The sequence below is a fragment of the Pongo pygmaeus genome, chromosome 4 (genome assembly GCF_028885625.2).
Source record: "Pongo pygmaeus isolate AG05252 chromosome 4, NHGRI_mPonPyg2-v2.0_pri, whole genome shotgun sequence".
Taxonomy (NCBI): Eukaryota; Metazoa; Chordata; class Mammalia; order Primates; family Hominidae; genus Pongo; species Pongo pygmaeus.
Window position 1 is genome coordinate 173393195 of NC_072377.2, and position 19602 is coordinate 173412796.

General features: G+C 41.8%; 1 protein-coding gene across 8 annotated transcripts in view; it reads left to right on the forward strand.

Annotated features, from left to right (window-relative positions):
* WWC1 (WW and C2 domain containing 1) overlaps positions 1–19602 on the forward strand; it is a 181544-nt gene that overhangs the window by 85160 nt on the left and 76782 nt on the right. For all 8 annotated transcript variants that reach the window (XM_054488943.2, XM_054488944.2, XM_054488947.2 and 5 more), the window contains exon 3: positions 8026–8229. In XM_054488943.2, the coding sequence (XP_054344918.1) occupies positions 8026–8229 (204 nt within the window). The remainder of the gene's footprint in view (positions 1–8025; positions 8230–19602) is intronic.

Genomic DNA, 19602 nt, shown 5'->3' on the forward strand with positions numbered 1-19602 from the left:
TAAATGGTGTTGGGATAGCTGGCTAGCCATATGCAAAAGAATTAAACTGGACCCCTACCTTTTACTGTATACAAAAATTAACTCAAAATGGATTAAAGATTTAAATGTAAGACCTCAAACTAGAAGAGGCCTAGAAGAGAACCTAGAAAACACCATTCTGTACATTGGCCTTGAGAAAGAATTTATGAGTAAGTCCTCAAAAGCAATTGCAACAAAAACTAAAATTGACAAATGGGACCTAATTAAACTTCTGCACAGAAAAAGAAACTATCAACAGACTAAACAGAAAACCTATGGAATGGGAGAAAATATTTGTAAACTATGCATCTAGTAAAGGTCTAATATCCAGAATCTATAAGGAACTTAAAAAATTCAACAAGCAAAAAACAAATAACCCCATTAGAAAGTGAGCAAAACAATGAACAGACACTTCTCAAAAGAAGACATAAAAGAGGCTAACAAACATATGAAAAAATGCTCTGCATCCGTGATCATCAGAGAAATGCAAATCAAAACCACAGCGAGATACCATCTCACACCAGTCAGAATGGCTGTTATTAAAGAGTCAAAAAACAACAGATGCTGGTGAGGATGTGGAAAAAACAGAACACTTATATGCTGTCAGTGGGAATATAAATTAGTTCAGCCACTGTGGAAAGCAGTTTGGAGATTTTTCAAAGAACTTAGAACTACCATTCAACCCAGCAGTCCTATTACTAGGTATATATCCAAAAGGAAAGAGATCATTCTACCAAAAAGACACATGCGCTCATATGTTCATCACAGTACTATTCCTAATATAAAAGACATGGCATCAACCTTAGTGCCCATCAGCGGTGGATTGAATAAAGCAGATGTGGTACATATACACCATGGAACACTATACAGTCATTAAAAAGAAAAAGTCATGTCCTTTGCTGCAACATGGATGCAGCTGGAGGCCATTATTCTAAGCAAATTAATACAAGGACAAACAATCAAATACCACATGTTCTCACTTATAAGTGGGAGCTAAACAATGGGTACTTATGGACATAAAAGATGGCAGTAATAGACACTAGGGACTACTAGAGAGGATAGGGAGATGGGGGCAAAGGTTGAAAAACTACCTATTGGGTACCATGCACAGTACCTTGGTTCAATCATACCCCAAACCTCAGCATCATGCAATACATCCATGTAACAAACATGCACATGTACCCCCTGAATCTAAAATTTAAAAGTTAAATTTTTTTAAAAAGGAAAAATAAAACACATAATGGAAGTACCATAATGCTCCTATTGCCAACCTTTTGGGTTATTTTCATTTATTATTTTAAATAGCACTCAGGGAAGACTCTTTGTGTATGTTACTTTCTTTGTGATAATTTCCTGGAAATTCATTTCCAAGTATAGGATTTTGAAGTCAAAGTTATAAATACTTTGGGAGCTTTTAGTATATATTCCTAGATTGGTGAATATTTCCAAAAGATTATATCAGCCTGTACTGCCACAAGACATAAGGGTACTGTTTTCCTCAGACCTTCATCAGTGTGGGGCTATCTTTGTTTCTTTTGACTTTTGATACATATATCATAGGTTTAAACTCTTACTTCATTGTTTTGAATTTGCACTCCTTTCCATAGTAACAAGGTTGAATATTCTCCAGATGTTTTTAAGAGAATTGCTTTTGTTGTTGCTAAGGCCCTTGGAAAATGCAGTATTGTTAGCGGCGTGGGTGTGTATGCAGTGTGGAGAAAACAGGTGTGTGGCAAGTGTAGGAAGGGGTGGGTGTATGGAGAGCTCATGAGTGTGCTGCCATGTGTGCTGTATGGAGAATGTGTATGGCGTGTGTTTGTAGGGAGAGGTTTAGAGCATGGAGCAGAAGAAAGTGGAGAAGTGGTTCTCAATGATGCCTGCACTAAAGCAGATACATGTTTGAAAAGTAGCTGCTTTTGGAAAGAGGGATATGAGAGAGATGTTTTATGTAGGAAATTTTATGGTGCACTGAATTATTAAGCTATATCTATGTATACTTTTAATTAAAACAAGAACTAAAATGTAGTGGCCAAGATGATCTCAAAGGGCCTGCCAGTTATAAAGTTACCTATTTTAGTAAGATGGACTTGAGGAAGGGTAGTGTCAGCAGAAGGGGCTGGGCTGTGGGAGGACCCCCTCAGGGTGTGACAGTTCAGAACTAATGGCATTAACACAACTCTTTTTTTTTTTTTTGAGACGGAGTTTAACTCTTGTCACCCAGGCTGGAGTGCAATCGCATGATCTTGGCTCACTGCAACCTCTGCCTCCTGGGTTCAAGCGATTCTCCTGCCTCAGTCTCCTGAGTAGCTGGGATTACAGGCATGCACCACCACACCCAACTAATTTTTGTATTTTTAATAGAGACGGGGTTTCGCCATGTTGGTCAGGCTGGTCTTGAACTCCTGACCTCAAGTGATCCACCTGCTTCGGCCTCCCAAAGTGCTGGGATTACAGACATGAGCCACTGCACCCAGCCAACACAGCTCTTTAGAACCACGTAAAGAATTTTTAAAAGGCCCAGTGCCCTTGAAGGATAATCTTTTCAACAATTGCTGGTACAACTGGTATCCATATTGAAAAAAAATAGGCCACCACTTCTACCTTTGCCTCACACCATGTGTAAAATTAAACTCAAAATGGATCATAGACCTAAACATAAAAGCTAAAACTATAAAACATCTAGAAGAAAACATAGAAAATCTGCAAGATTTTATGGTAGGCAAAGTTTTTCTTGGACAAGTCATAAAAAGCACTAACCAGAAAAGAAAAATTGATAAATTTGGTTTCATCAAATTAAAACCTTTGTTCCTCAAAAGACATTATTAAGAAACTGAAAAGACAAGCCACAGATAAGGAGACAATATTGCAATACATATATCTAACAAAGAACCATATTCCAAGTATGTAAAGAAGTCCTACAACTTAACAGTAAGAAGCAGCTGACACAGTCGCTCATGCCTGTAATCCCAGCACTTCAGTGTGCTGAGGTGGAGGGTCACTTGAGCCCAGGAGTTCAAGACCAGCCATAGCAAAACATAAGGCAGCACAGGGCAACATAGTGAGACCTCATCTCTACAAAAATAAAAATACAGAATCAGCTGGGGCATGGTGGTACATGCCTGTAGTCCCAGCTACTTGGGAGCCTGAGGCTGGAGGATCACTTTAGAGTTGAGTTGAAGACCAGCCTGGACAGCATAGTGAGACCCCCATCTCAAAAAATAAAAAATAGAATTCCAGCGAGGTATCATTACATACCCACTATAATGAGTAAAATGAGGAAAAAAATAACAATACCAACTGCTAGCAAGGATGTGGAAGAACTAGAATTCTGATACACTGCTAGTGAGAATGTAAAATGGTACAACCAGTTTGGAAAAGTTTGCTAGTTTCTTATGAAATTCGACATATACTTGCCAAGTATAACCCAGCAATTCTACCCCTGGTATTTTTGTCCGAGAGAAATGAAAACATGCTCACACAAAGACTTAGAGTATTCGTCATAATAATCCCTAACTGGAAGCAAACTAACAATTTATCACAAAGGCAATGTGATATATTCATACAATAGAATATTGTTCAGCAATAATAAGAAATGTACAACAGATACAGCAATAGGAATGAGTCTTAAAAACCTTCTGCTTGGTGAAAGAACCAAGGCCCTAAGAGCAAATAACTGTGTGAGTCCATGCATGTGAAGTTCTAAAACAGGCAAACTGGGAGAGGGGGTGAGTAGAGGAGATTGCCTGGGAGCGTCCAAGGGATCATTGGGGTAAAGGAAATATTCTTAGAAATGTAACAAATTGATGCCCACTTCACACTGTAGATCAATTCAGTGGAAATCTCTCGGGTGATTCCAGCGTGCAGCCAGTTTGAGAACCAGTTCTGGTGTGAGTTTGTGTGTTGTTTTTGTCTGTTCGTGCACCCATCTATTCTTATTGGTTTACAAAAGAGACCATGAGCCACAAAAAATGGTCGCCAAGCCACCTGGCTTGGCCAGACCTTCAGGTAAGGGTCTCATATACCTTTATAGTTTTACAGAGCAGTGCTGAGGTCTAAGGCCAAAGGGAAGGTGCCTGTTCCAGATGAAATCCAGAACACTGTGGGAGGGTCCACCTAGGTGTCACTTAGGGAACTGGACACGGGCCCAGCATTTCAACCAGCACCTGGGCAGGTGATTCCACCTGGAGCCCGCATCGCACCTGCCAGCCTCAGTGACTGATCGGCCCATGTGTTTGTTGTCATCTCTTAAACACCGGTTCTCACCTTGGGTGGCACATTGGAATTATTTGGGGAGCTTTGTAAATCATCATTGCTTTATTCTCACTCCCAGAGATTGGGATTTGATTGATCTGGAGTAGGATTGAGATTTTTAAAAAATTCTCCTGGATGATTCTAATGTTCAGCCAGGGGCTCTCAGCTATATCTGCACCAGAGTCACCCAGAGAAGCTTTAAAAACTGTCAATACCTGAGCCCCACTCCTGGAAATTCTAATTTAAGTGTTCTTCGGGGGATGGGGCGGGGTTCAGGCTTTTTTTTTTTTTTTTTTTTTTTTGAAGCTTCTCTGCTAATTCTGATATGCAGCAAAGACCCAGAATCACTGGATGAGGCACTGACTTTTAAAAAGAAAAAAAAAAAAAAGCAATTTCACTGAGAATGTGGGGGGGAGAGGCACTCTCGTGTGCTGTTTTTGAGAACAGAAATTACCTACCTTTGGAAGGTAATTTGGTAATATCTATTAAAATTATAAGTGTGTGTACCCTCTGATCTAGTAGTTTCTCTTTAAGAAACCTATCCCACAGAATTAATAGCACAAATTCATAGACATATGTTTTTAAGAACCCTTACTGCAGCATTGAATGTAGTAGCAAAAGAACTGAAAACAATTCAAATATTTCCCACCGAGGTCTGGTTAAATAAACCCAAATACCATAGCGTGGAACACTATACAGGTGTTTAAAAGAAGGTGCACCTACAGGCAAAAATGAGCATGCTATATCATTTAGAGATGAAAACAAGTCACAGACCAATATATATGGCATGGTCCATGTTGCAGTAAAGTAACCTTGTATATATAGGCTTGTATGTATAAACAAAAATTCGTGTATAATCAGAAGGCAGTATCTGTGTGAAACTCAACAACAGTTACCTCTGGGCAATGGGATTGGAGAGATGGAAACTCTCTTATTTCACAAACTTGTCATGGTGGAATTGTGGGATTTTTCTTTTTTCTATTTTTCATTATTTTTCGGTGAAAAATCAGATCTTCTAAAAGTTACAAACTTTAAGAAACATTGCCAGCCTGCTCAAGACAGGCTGAGCTGCTTTTTTCTGTGGCCTGTGCCAGCTGGAGGTGTAGGGCAGATCCCTCAGGGGGACCCACGAGTCCTGAACGCCGAGGGAATCCACAGCTGCTGATGGGAGATGGGAACCCACAGCAGCTGTTCTGTAGCCCAGTTTTACAAATTCCACCTCCCCCTTGTTTTTTTGTTTTGTCTTTGTATTATTTTTGCAGTTGTTCCTGCCTCCTGTTTGGTTTGAAGGGATGGAAAGCTTTCCTCGTGAGGGGCAGTTTTTGGTAGCCACTGTCAGCAGTCTTCAGACCTTACTTTTTTTCTCAGAAAAAGGAGGAGGAAAAGCTTGAAGAAGCTTGAAGAAGCTTGAATTCACAGACGATTCAAAAATTGGTCCTAGGCTGGGCACAGTGCCTCACGCCTGTAATCCCACCACTTTGGGAGGCTGAGGCAGGTGGGTCACCTGAGGTCAGGAGTTCAAGACTAGCCTGGTTAACATGGTGAAACCCTGTCTGTACTAAAAATACAAAAATTAGCTGGGTGTAGTGGCGGGCGCCTGTAATCCCAGCTACTTGGGAGGCTGAGGCAGGGAGAATTACTTGAACCCAGGAGGCAGAGGTTGCAGTGAGCCAAGATCACGCCACCGCACTCCAGCCTGGGAGACAGAGCAAGACTCCATCTCACAAAAACAAAGCAAAACAAAACAAAACAACAACAACAACAAAAACTGGTCCTAGGCAATAGTTTGGGTTTTACTTTCACTATCATTTGTTTCCTTTACCTGGCACAAGTGCTTTAGTTTCCTGTTTCCTGGGAAGTAGTGATGCAGGGTTCATTACCCCCTTTAACAGATACAAAAGTAGATTCAGAGAGGTTAAACAGCCTTTCTGTTGTAACACAGCGATTATTGGCAGGAATGAAAACTTGGCCCTGCTGCTTCTTTGATCTTTCTTTCACTGGAGATGCTCAATGGACCTGTTTAGGAGGAATGAGAGCTAAAGGGCCTAGATTGGGAGGCATAAACTCCAGTGTTCCCCGCGCTAGGCATATGACATAAATGAATGAAGCAGACCAGGTTTTGACAGATGGAGTGCTGGGATTTCTGGCCAATTGTGAACCCAAGGTGGCCAGAACTTCTGAATGATCAAGAAAAGCCATAAAACAGGATTCTAATGAATACATCTCTCCATTTTTTACATACCAGTAATCAATTCAGAAGCAATACCTATCTGGAGGCTGGATTCACCACATTGCCCTGATTGTACAATTTCTGGTTTGTTGATCACCCCTAACACCACCCAACAACTGGGGGTGACTGAGGAGTTAATAGTCCATGGGCATTGATTCTTTGACATTATTTTAACCTCTTCCATATCTAGTCAGCTGCTTTTTTTTCAGATCATTATTGTATATGATTTTTGTACACAAAATTTTGTAAAAAATAAAATATCCTAAAATATCCTGCCACCTAGTTCGTTGTTGATATTTTCCTATTTTCTCATCTTTTTGAGAATGTGCATATTGATTTTGATAGATACAGTCATTTATTCAGTTTTATGACCTGCATATTATAAGTACCTTTCCATTTTATTAATTTTTCTTCAAAGGCGTTATCATTATAATAGTGCATTCTGTGATATAGCATACATATTTGAACACTTATTTCCTGTGTGACTTTGAGTAAGTTACTTAACCTCTCTCTGTCTCAGTTTTCTCATTGGTATAATGGGGACAGTAATAGAATCTATAAGATTAGTGTAAGGATTTAAGAAGTAAACATATGTAAAGTTCTTAGAACAGCACTTATCATAGAATGAATGACATGTGCTTGCTACTTCATAATATATTATTATTATCATGGTTTTGTACAAATATATGTTTGACTGAATTTAAATTACTTTTTATAATGAATTACTATAGGGAGAATTATTGGTCAAAGAGTATTAACATTTTAAGGCTCTTAATTTGCATCATCAGATAGTCATCTAGTAAGGCTGTTCTAATTTACATTTCCAGCTGGCTATGGGGTACCTATTTCTCCACATCCTCTGAAACATTAGTTATTTTTCTTTCCTTTAGTCTTCACCAAAGGAGATTACCTTGAGCATCTCTAATGTCCTTGAGCCTCTCTGTCTAGATTAGTACTCAAACCTGATCCTTATTCAGGCTGTTCTCAGAGATTGACATTGAGTTTGGAAATTGATCCGGTTTATTCTTTTTTTTTTTTTTTTTTTTTTTTTGAGACAGAGTCTCACTCTGTCATCCAGGCTGGAGTGCAGTGGCATGATCTCAGCTTGCTGCAACCTCCCCCTCCCGGGTTCAAGCAATTCTCCTGCTACAGCCTCCCAAGTAGCTGGGGTTACAGGTGCCTGCCACCATACTGGCTAATTTTTGTATTTTTAGTAGAGATGGGATTTTACCATGTTGGCCAGGCTGGTCTCAAGCTCCTTGACCTCAAGTGATCCACCCGCCTCAGCCTCCCAAAGTGCTGGGATTACAGGCGTGAGCCACCGCACCCAGCCCCCTGGCTTATTATTTGTTTGACTACTCCAAATGGAGAATCACTGTCATTTAGTAAATGAGTTTGCCCCATTTACATTTATTGTGATTTGTCTATGCATTTTGCTTTTTGTTTTCTGCTAGTGGATTCCACAGGCCACCAGCCCAACAGATATTTGTGAGATGCTGACCTAGAATCTCTGGGGTCTGTTCCAGAAACCACTCAGATTGAGGATCCTCGAGTACAATGGCGGCGGGAGCAGGAACATATGCTGAAGGATTACCTGGTGGTGGCCCAGGAGGCTCTGAGTGCACAAAAGGAGATCTACCAGGTGAAGCAGCAGCGCCTGGAGCTTGCGCAGCAGGAGTACCAGCAACTGCATGCCGTCTGGGAGCACAAGCTGGGCTCCCAGGTCAGCTGTGAGTACCTCCCACTACCACCACCCCCACCGACACCAACAGAGAATGGCCACACTGAGTTCTGCCAATATTGCTTCTCAAGTCTGCCCATTTTTCTTCACCTCTACTCTTTGTCCAAACCACCGTCTTGTCTACTGTTCTTCCTGCTCCTACCTGTGCCTTGCAGTGATTCATTTGCCATTTGCGTTTCATTTTATTTCATTTGTAATCATCTCAGAATGCCAATCAGATTACATATCTCCTTGTTTAAAAGCTTTCAGGGACTAGGGGAATTGGGAGTGGGGAATTCTTAGTTAACAATTACAGAGTTTCAGTTTGGGAAGAAGAAAATTTCTAGAGATGGATGGTAGTATGTTCACAACAGTGTAAATGTACTTAATGCTACTGAACAGTACACTTCATAAATGGTTAAAATGGTAAATTTTATGTTGCATGTATTTACCACAATTTCAAAACAATCAAATGCCCTTCAGTGGCTTCCCCTCACTCTTTCCATGGACTACACAGCCCTCCATGGTCAGGCCCTTGCCAGCCACTCCTGCCTCATCTCATGCCCTCCTCACTAGGCTCCAGATGCGCTGAGTCCCCAGCCCCGCTTTCTGCTTCCCTACCCAACCCTGTAATTTTCCACCTCAGTGCCTTAGTATTTGCCGGTCCTCTTCCTAGAATGCTTTATCACCCATCCATTTGCAAGGCTAAGTCCTTCTCAGTCTTCAAGTCTCATCCTTCAGGTCATCACCTCTGAGAGGCCTGCTCTGACAACTCTATCAGAAGCCACTCTTCCTCAACTCTAGTCTTGGCCATGGCTCTCTGTTTATTTCCTTCATAGCATGTATCACAATACATCTGCTTGTATGTTATCAGTATTTCCTCCACCAGAACATAAACTTGGTCAGAGCGGGGCTCCTATCCTATCCCTGGTACCCAAAGGAGGAGAGCAAGCATGCCAAAATCCCCTTGTTCTTTTTTTTTTCTTTTTCTTTTTTGTTTTTTTTTGTTTTTGTTTTTGTTTTTGTTTTGAGGTGGACCCTCGCTCTGTTGCCTGAGCTGGAGTGCAGTGGCACAATCTTGGCTCACTCTAATCTCCGCCTCCTGGGTTCCAGCAATTCTCCTGCCTCAGCTGGGATTACAAGCATGAGCCACCATGTCCAGCTAAGTTTTGTATTTTTAGTAGAGACAGGGTTTCCCCATGTTGGTCAGGCTGTTCTCGAACTCCTGAGCTCAGGTGATCCACCTGCCTCAGCCTCCCAAAGTGCTGAGATTATAGGTGTGAGCCACCATGCCAAGCCTCACTGTTTCTAATAACCAAATTGTTCCTGTATTTATTGAGTCTCTGTTTCATGCCAGGTACTCTGCTATAGTCTGAATATGCTATTTCTGTTAATCCTCATAACAGTTCTATGAGCAAGAACAATTAATATCACCCTTTAACAGATTAGGAAACTGAGGCTTAGGATCAACAATGTGCCCAGGGTCTTACAGCTGGTAGGAGATAGTGGTAACTTGCAAATCCATTCTGTTGTCCCCACAGTATTTTCAGTGTGGGCCAGGCCACGGGAACTAGCATCAGGGCATGGTATCAGGGTGGCCATGGCTGGGTTGGGCCATTGAACTCTCCTCTAGTGTGAAGCCCTCACTTTGAGAAGTTCTGTCTGCTACCAAGACAGGACAAACCCTGCTAGGGTACTTACTGTCCCAGCCCCGCCTTTTTCCTTAGCAGCTCAGGAAAAAACCCAGGATCTCAGAGGTTATAGAAAAGAACTGTATTACATTCATTAGCTATTCTGTGTCAAGTAATGTTCTGGAGACTTTTAGGAAGGTTTTAGCACTTAATCTGTCTTAGTCAACTCGAGCTGCCATAATAAAATACCATAGATTGGGTGGCTTAAACGATAGACATTTATCTTCTTACAGTTCTGGAGCCTGGACATCTGAGATTCGGGTACCAGCAAGGTCGAGTTCTGGTGAGGGCTGTCTTCCTGACTGGCAGACAACTGCCTTCTCTAGTGCCTCTTTCTATAAGGGCACTAATCCCATCATAAGGACCCTACCCTCAAGACCTCATTTATGCCTATTTCCCCAAAGCCTCATCTTCAAATACTATCACTTTGGGGATTGGGACATCAATGTATTATGTTTATCTAGGGGAGACACAATTCAGTCCATACCATTATTGTTAAGACAGTCCTGGAAGAGAGATGTTATTGTCCCTGTTGAACCTCAGGTTTAAAGGAGCAAAGTGATTTCTCTCTCTCTCTCTCTCTCTCGAAAGTCTCACAGTTTGAAAAAGTGTCAGGTGTATATAAAAACAAATAAAAACAAACCTTTGTATTTTGGGGGACAGGATATTTACATGGACCCATAATTACATGTCAGGTAATGAGAGTTACCCTATAAATCACTCACTAATTTCAGAAGGATGTACTTTTACATTGGAGAGATGTGCAGCCACCACTTTACGTAGTGGTAAAATTAGCATGACCAATAATGAGACCAGGTGATATTAATGCCTTCTGATGTGATGCAATAAAGACATCATGGAGGATCCCTCACAAGAATATTTCATCTGAATCTAATCAAGAGAACAGCCAGACAAATCCATAATATGAATTATTCTATAAGACAATTAGACTAGGTTTTTTTTTTAAAGCCTAAAGAGGCATACCACCAAATGAAATGTGTGTACCTTGAATTAGAGCCTGAAATGGGGAAAAAGCAGCCATAAAAGACATTCTCAGACAATTGGAGACTTTCCTGAGTTTTGGTGATGGAGTTATGAATATGTAGGAGAATGTCTACATAGATTTTATGAACATGCATGCGGCAACATATCTGCAGCTTATTCCAAAAAAGATCCAAGAAAAAAAGGAAAGGAAAGAAAATAGGAAAAACTCAGTCGGGCATGGTGGGTCACCCCTGTAATCCCAGCAATTTGGGAGGCCGAGGTGGGTGGATCAATTGAGGTCAGGAGTTTGAGACCAGCCTGGCCAACATGGTAAAACCTTCTCTCTTCTAAAACTACAAAAATTAGCCGGGCGTGGTGGCACGTGCCTGTAATCCCAGCTACTCAGGAGGCTGAGGCAGGAGAATTGCCTGAACCTGGGAGGCAGAGGTTGCAGTGAGCCAAGATTGCACCGCTGTACATCAGCCTGGGTGACAGAGCGAGACTCCATCTCAAAAAAAACACAAAAAACAAAAAACAAAAACAGAAACAAATAAATAATTGTCAATGACACATTGATGGCTTTGAATATGGTCCAGATTTTGCCACCATTTCTAATCATGATTAGTGGAGGGCTTACTGTGAACCACCCTAATGAGAGGAAGAAAGAACTGGGGTGGGAAGAGGGATGGCAAGAAGAAGCATGTGAAAATATTAAAAATTCGTGGCTCTAAGAGAAGGATATATTGAGATTCGTTATATTATTCTTTCAAATTTTCTATAGATAAAAAGTTTCCAAAATTAAAAACTAGAGTTGGGCACTATGAGAATGAAACATTCACATGAGAAGCACTGTAGTAGGAGGCCAGGTGCGGTGGTTCATGCCTGTAATCCCAGCACTTTGGGAGGCTGAGGCAGGTGGATCATGAGGTCAGGAGATCGAGACCATCCCAGCCAACATGGTGAAACCCTGTGTCTACGAAAAATACAAAAATTAGCTGGGCATGGTGGCGCACGCCTGTAGTCCCAGCTACTCGGGAGGCTGAGGCAGGAGAATCGCTTGCTTGAACCTAGGAGACGGAGGTAGCAGTGAGCCGAGATAGCACCACTGCACTCCAGCCTGGGAGACAGAGCAAGATTCCATCTCAAAAAGAAAAAAAAGAAGCACTGTAGTGGGAGGTGGCAGCTGGACTCTGATGTCAGACAACCTGGGTGTTCTCTAGGGGAGCGTACTCCCTCTTTAAGTCTCAGAATCTTTATGTTTAACTATTGAATTTTTGGGTTTTTTAAGTTAATTTTTAAATTCTTGGCACCCAACATGCGACATGAATCTATGACCCTGAGATTAAGAGTCTCATTCTCTACCGACTGAACCAGTCGGGCAGAAATGTTAATAGTACCTTCATCTCATGGGACCATGTCAGAGTTTCTTAACCTCAGCACCATTAACATTTCAGTCTGGGTAACCCTTCTTTGTGAGAGCTGTGTATTATAGGGTGTTTAGCAGCATCCTTGTTCTGTACCCACTAGCTGCCAGTATCACCCCCACCTAAGTTGTGATAACGAAAAATGTCTCTAGATTATGTCATAAGTGTCATAGGGGATAAAACTGCCCAAACTACTGGTCTAGGTAAGACAATTGGTACTATTTCCTTAGAACGTAATAATGGCTCAATAAATAGTCCTATTGATAGGAAATACATAATAGTTTGAGACCATGGACTCTGGAGCCAGACTTTTTTGGTTCCAATCCAGGATATGCAGATTACTAGCTGTTGTAACCTTGCACAAGTTATGCCACTTCTGTGCCTCAGTTTTCTTCATCTATAAAATGAATCTAATCATAGTATCGTCTTCATGGGAGTGTTATGGGGTCTAAGTTAACAAATGTAAAGTCCTTGGAATAGTACTTTTCATATTCTTAAGCTCTCAGTAAATAATAATTATTATTAGTTCATTCGCATTGTAAATGAAAAAGAGTTTTTTTTACAGATCTCTGGAACCAATAAGAATAAATACATGGTCAAAGGTAGGAAGTAAACAATATGGTTCCTCAGTCTTGTCATATGACTTCCAGACACTCCCAAGAGCTCCACTGGCCTCAGAGGCACCACCACCATTTTCATTGTTAAATATCTTCCATCTGAAGGGACTAGGGTCATTTCAGGCAACTGGATCTGAGATTCAAACCACACAGAAACTGGGATTCCCCCAGCCCAAGCATCCCAGTTAAACAAGGTGTGACCCAAGCCTCATCATGACTCTGTCTTCAAGTTTTACAAGCCAGGTTTGCCTTCCAAGTCAAGCTCTTGGCATGACAGATGGATGAAGTCACACGCCTGTTCTCTAACTCAGATGGCTTGCCAGGGCTTGTGAGGGTTTTGCCACCTGGCCTTGGCTGCTCTGGGTCCCAGACACAGACGGGGCCCTGCCTTGGGGATGGAGACTTTGCTGTCGACTCTCTGGTGTAAACTCTAGCTCCATGGGGAAGAAGGGAACTAACATTCAATATGCACCTGTTGTGTGCCTGGAGGGCAATATGTTAGGCACTCTAAGTAACCTCCCTCCTGAATCACACACACAGTCCTCTAAGACAGTGTTGTTCCCATTCTACAGACAAGGGAACTGAGGCCCCCAAAGAGGAAGTGGCTTCCCCAAAGGCATACTGGTAAAGAGTGGCAAGGTAGCCTTTGTAACCAGATATATCTGATCTCAAAATCAATTTTCTTAATTTAACCCACGTCAGTCAGTCAAATGCTAAGGCTCTTCAGCTACACTTGGTTCCTCCACCCTCTAAAAGGTGAGAACTCAAGAGAGCTGGGTTCTTTGGGACCTTATCGTATTTTTCCCCTCCCTAGGCCTTGATTTCCCATTTGGAAAATAAATCATTGAAGGCTTTCCAGTTAAAAATGCCAGTTGAAGCCAGGCACGCTGGCATACACATGTATTTCCAGTTAGGAGGCTAAAGTGGGAGGATCGCTTGAGCCCAGGAGTCCAGTCCAGGCAACATTGCAAGATCTCATCTCTAAAAACTAAAAAATGGACCAGGCACGGTGGCTGACGCCTGTAATCCCAGCACTTTGGGAGGCCGAGGCAGGCGGATCACGAGGTCAGGAGATCGAGACCATCCTGGCTAACACAGTGAAACCCCATCTCTACTAAAAATACAAAAAAGCAGCTGGGCGTGGTGCTGGGTGCCTGTAGTCCCAGCTACTCGGGAGGCTGAGGCAGGAGAATAGTGTGAACCCGGGAGGTGGAGCTTTCAGTGAGCTGAGATCCAGCTACTTCACTCCAGCCTGGGCAACAGAGCGAGACTCCGTCTCAAAAAAAAAAAAAAAAAAAAAAACTAAAAAATGCCAGTTGAACCACTCACTTGATTTTATTCACTGCAAAACTAGGAGAATATCAGATGAAATATATTTTTAAGGCATACATATATATATATAAGATTACGGAAAATTGGAGAAGAAAGAACAGCAATAAAATTTGGAAGCTGGAAAGCAGACAGACAGGTGGCAACCTATGTAGCAGACCTGAGAAAAGAGAAAATGGGCTGATAGTGAGGAAGGCTCACAACACTGTTCTATAGAGCACTTGCAAAAACTGTAGATGTTGGTGGCAGCAGCTATTTCTGCAAGTAAGACTGAAGGGAGGAGGGTCTCAAAGAGGATTGGGTAAAAGTTGTTTCTAAGACAATTAGACCATCAGATCTTTTCCTTAAATCGATACAGTCAGGCAACCACCATCTTCAGTCTGGCAAATGACTGGAAGTTTATTTTTTGGAGAGGGTAAAATAGTCTCTGGACTCCAGGACACAAGGCAAATTCAGAGCCAGAGTGTACTATCCTGAAAGCACGAGTAAGTGAAAGGTTTTGAGACCTTAGCCCTCATATACCACTTGGTGCCCAGAACGGTGCCAGGTCATTACCCTCTAGGCTGGACAGTAGAGAACTCTACTGGAAATCTGACCAGGGAAGAGATATAAAGAGAAAAGCTGGAAAGACACTGACATTGAGGATTCCTGGATGAAACCAAATCATGTACAGCCAAATCATGCGCTGTGGCCAGGAGCTCATGCCTGTAATACCAGCACTTTGAGAGGCCGAGATGGGAGGATCACTTGAAGCCAAGAGTTTAAGACCAGCCTGGGCAACATAGTAAGACCCCAACTCTACAAAAACTTTAAAGAAGAAAATTATCCGAGAGTGGTGGCAAGCACCTGTAGTCCCAGCTATTCAGTAGGCTGAGTCAGGAGGATTCCCTGAGCCCAGGAGTTCAAGGTTACAGGGAGCTATGATTGTGTACATTGCACTTCAGCCTGGGCAACAGACACCTGTCTCTTAAATAATAAAATAAATTTTTTAAAAATAGAAAACAAATCACGTGCTGTGCAACTCACAGTCCACAAACCCCACTCTAGTCAGCATTTTGGGCTCCTATCCTTAAATGTGAGCAGACAACCAAGATTCCAGATATCCGAGGAAAGCCTCTAACAGAGAAAATAGAGACTCAAACCAACACGTGGTGAAGGGAGAGCTTGGAGGAAACAAGGAGTATGCATGAAGAAGAGAAGGTTAAGAGAAGCTATATGGTCAGGAAACAAGAACGCAGTACTACATTGTTTAAAAAGGAACCTTCAGAGAATAAAAAAGAGCTCATGGAAATTGAAATATGAGAGTAGAAATGAAAACTCCAAAGGAAGACTGGAAAATAAAACAGAGACAACCTAAAAATCAGAGCAAAAATACAAGATTGAAAATAAGAGAAAAAAAAAATAGACTACAAGGACAGGAAATCTACTATCTGAGGAAAATATGTTCCAGATAGAACAGAGGAAACAGAGGAGAAAAGCATTGCTGAAATAATTCAGAAACATTTCCCAGAACTGAAGGAGGAGAATTTTTAGACTGAAAGGGTTCACTGAGTGTCCAACACAGTGGATGAAAGTCGGCTCACGCCAAGGTATCTCATTGTGGAACTTCAAACACTGGGACAATTCAAGATCCTAAAAGCTTTCAGAGAGAAAAAAATCAGGTCACACAGAAATGATCAGGACTCAGAATAGCTCCAGACTTCTCACCAATAGCACTGGAAACCTAAAAGACCATGGTGCAATGCCCTCAAGGATTTAAGGAAAATTATTTCTGACCTAGAATTCTATATCCAGCAAAACTACCTTTAATCAAGTGTAGGGCCGAATAAGGGTATTTTCAGACATGTGAGATTTTCGAAAGTTCATTTCCTTCATGGTTTCTTTCTCAGGAAGCTAATGGAGATGATGTTCTACCAAAATGAGGGGGGTAGACCATGAAAAGGAAGACGTGGTATACAGAGAGGTGAGGAGACATGCAGAGGAACACAAAGGCGGATCTCAGGAAGCCAGCTGAGCACAGAGAGCAGCTCGCTCACACTGAAGCAGGGCAGAAGCCCTGGCAGGACAGATCCCAAAATAGAAAACTCACCAGATTCACACTGGTCTGGACTCTATGAGAGGAGATTTAGATAACCAGCAGAGTGTGAGGTTGAATTAGTGGTAAGTTTGTAGAAACTAAGCAAATGTAAAAATGACAATAATTAACTCAAGGGGAAAAAAAAGTGCTGAAAAGTAAAAGTAAGCAAAGTCAGCTAGCTGATTCCACCCTGAATAGTGTTTGCAGAGTAAAAATAATGCAAACACTGAAGATCACTTTCACCGAAAGTATGCTATTGCTTTTAGGATGACGGGGAAATGGGAGAGGTTCAAGTGCATGCTGTAGGGGCTGGGGAAGGGAGGCTAAGTCCCCATCCTCCTGAGAGATAAGTAAATAAGTAATGCCGAAAACAGAAAAGATCAAGAAGCAGTAATGCATGCATATTATTAGACACATAGAGGTAGCCACCCAAGAAATTGAAAATGATTTTCTTTTAGGTTGTGAGTTATGGGGATAGGGGTTGTGGAATGCTCTTTTTTATAGCAAACCTCATACTATGTTGGACTGTTAAACTGTGTTCATATATAACTTTAATAAAAACTACAAATTGAGAACTATTAAACATTGGGGCAACACAGTATTTAAAGTCCTGTTGGATATAAAGTTCTTGTAGTGGGGCCGGGCGTGGTGGCTCATGCCTGTAATCCCAGCACTTGGGGGGCCGAGGCGGGTGGATCACTTGAGGTCAGGAGTTTGAGACCAGCCTGGTCAACATGGTGAAACTCCATCTCTACTAAAAATACAAAAGTTAGCTGGGCGTGATGGCGGGTGCCTGTAATCCAAGCTACTCGGGAGGCTGAGGCAGGAGAATCGCTTGAACCTGGGAGGTAGAGGTGGCAGTGAGCCAAGTTCACGCCACTGCATTCCAGCCTGGGCAACAGAGGGAGACTCCATCTCAATTAAAAAAAAAATAAGTTCTCATAGTAGAGGATAGTGAAGGGATGCAGACACAAAGGAGAGGCTGATGAGCTGTGTTCTTGATTGGAGTGCTGATTGCTTGAGCGTGTTTCTTTTGTGAAAATTCCTCAAGCTGTACATACCTGATGTGTACACTTCTATGTATGTATTTTTTTACCTCAATCGAACATTTACTTACAAAAGGATAAGTAACAGGCTACATCTCGTGTCAGTGGCTTTAGGCAAAAATTGTGCATTTCACAGTGATACTCTAGGGTGTAAGAATTAAAGCTCCTGGTGGCCTAATTGGTGAGAATCTCTTCTTTTTGGCATCTTTTGTCTCCAGGATTTCTGGGCATGCCCAAGGAACACGATGCATGCCTCAAGTCAGCCCTGGTGTGACTGGTCTACACAGCCAACCTCTCCCTGTCTGAGTCAGGTCTTGCCATTTTTACAGACTCTTCCATGCTGCTGCCACAGTCTCCTCAACATTGCCCCACAGTACAGACCCATGTCCAGAGGCACAGCCTGATGAACAGGGTGGTTGGCAGGACAGGGTGCTCACAGAACAGACGTCCCCTGCTCCGCCCCACACCCCTTGAGGACCTTTCTGTGTGTATTCCCAGGTTATTGCCACGCTGACGACTCCTCTCTTCTTTCACCCTGTTATTACTGTTGATCAGTGAGTGATAAATGGTGTTAACTGTCTTAATATTTTGTTGAAATTACCTATTTGGGAAATACAGCAGGTCCTCAAATAACATCATTTTGTTCAAGGTCATTTTATTATAACATTATAATATTATAACCTCCCCACACTGTATGCTTAAGATGATACCTCCAGCTAAATATCCAACCAGGTCTATCCCTGAAATCCCCAAGTCTAGCAAAGACCAAAGGAATTAGACACCAGGAGATGAAAACTTTAAATTGGCAATAAAACATCTCTGTACATGGATTCCCTGTTCCATGCTTGAGACAAAGGCTACAAGGCCCTTGCCACCCCAGTGTTGTCCCCCCTCATCTCTTCTGGTAAACCTCAGTCGTCTTCTTCTCCATCATCATTATCATTGTAAATTCAGCAGAAATGCAATACTTCTTGCGGTGCCAAACATCTTTTATGTTATTATGCAGAGCAGTTTTCTCTTCCCCCAAACTTCCAAATATTACATTTTAATGCCTTATGCATAACCAAAAGGCCTAATTAAAATATTTTTAAACAAAGCCAAACAGTAGCATTCCCCTCATGACTGTCATGCCTACTTCCAGACACTGACAATTGCCAGCAATCACCAAGTAAGCTTCTCTATCCTCAGAAAAACCCATATCTCAGCAGGTGATCTGGCTACATGTGAACATTAAAGAGTGTTCAGATGATAGCCAGGTGCGGTGGCTCACACCTGTAATCCCAGCACTTTGGGAGGCCCAGGCAGGCAAATCACCTGTGGTCAGGAGTTCAAGACCAGCTTGGTCAATATGGTGAAACTTTGTCTCTGCTAAAAATACAAAATTATCCGGGCATGGTGGAGCGCACCTGTAATCCCAGCTACTCGGGAGGCTGAGACAGGAGAACAGCTTGAACCCAGGAGGCAGAGGTAGCAGTGAGCCAAGACTGTGCCACTGCACTGCAGCCTGGGCAATAGAGTAAGACTTCGTCTCAAAAAGTAAGAAAGAAAAGAAAAGAAAAACCCAGATCTCAGCAGATGATTTGGCTATATGTGAACAGGAAAGAGTGTTCAGATGGCAGTAGGTAGACAGGGGAGATGATGAAATTGTTCCTACAGTGTGATTAAGGACTCACAGGAGAAATACTTCTCTGGCCTCCCGACCAAGAATAACTGTTCTTTTCTGAACAGTGGGGTTGTGTTTACCTTAAGGACACCACAAATCTTATATCTGGTCCTATTTCCCCCTCACATTACCAGTTATGAGGCTCAGAGCCTGTCGCCAGTTTGTTTCCTTATCCTTATTTTCTCTGTCTCGTTTTCCTTAGTTTAAATGTATTTTACTATGTAGTGTTCACTTTCATAAGCCTTAAAATCCTTTTTCAAGACATTAATAAATACTATTTTTAAAACACAGTAAGATTACAACTACATGATAGAATCGTGGATATATACTGGAAGGCAACCTGGGAAAACAATAATTTGTATTAGGGTGGTAAGATTATGGATAATTTATTTTCCTTTTTGAAGGTACATTAATATTATAAAGTACAATCAACAATACTTTTAGTTATTTTTTTCTGATTATAAAGCATATGTTTATTGTTTTTAAAAAAAGAAAAGATAAAAATATAAAGATGATCATATCATTTACCATCTAACTCTCTAGATATCAGTG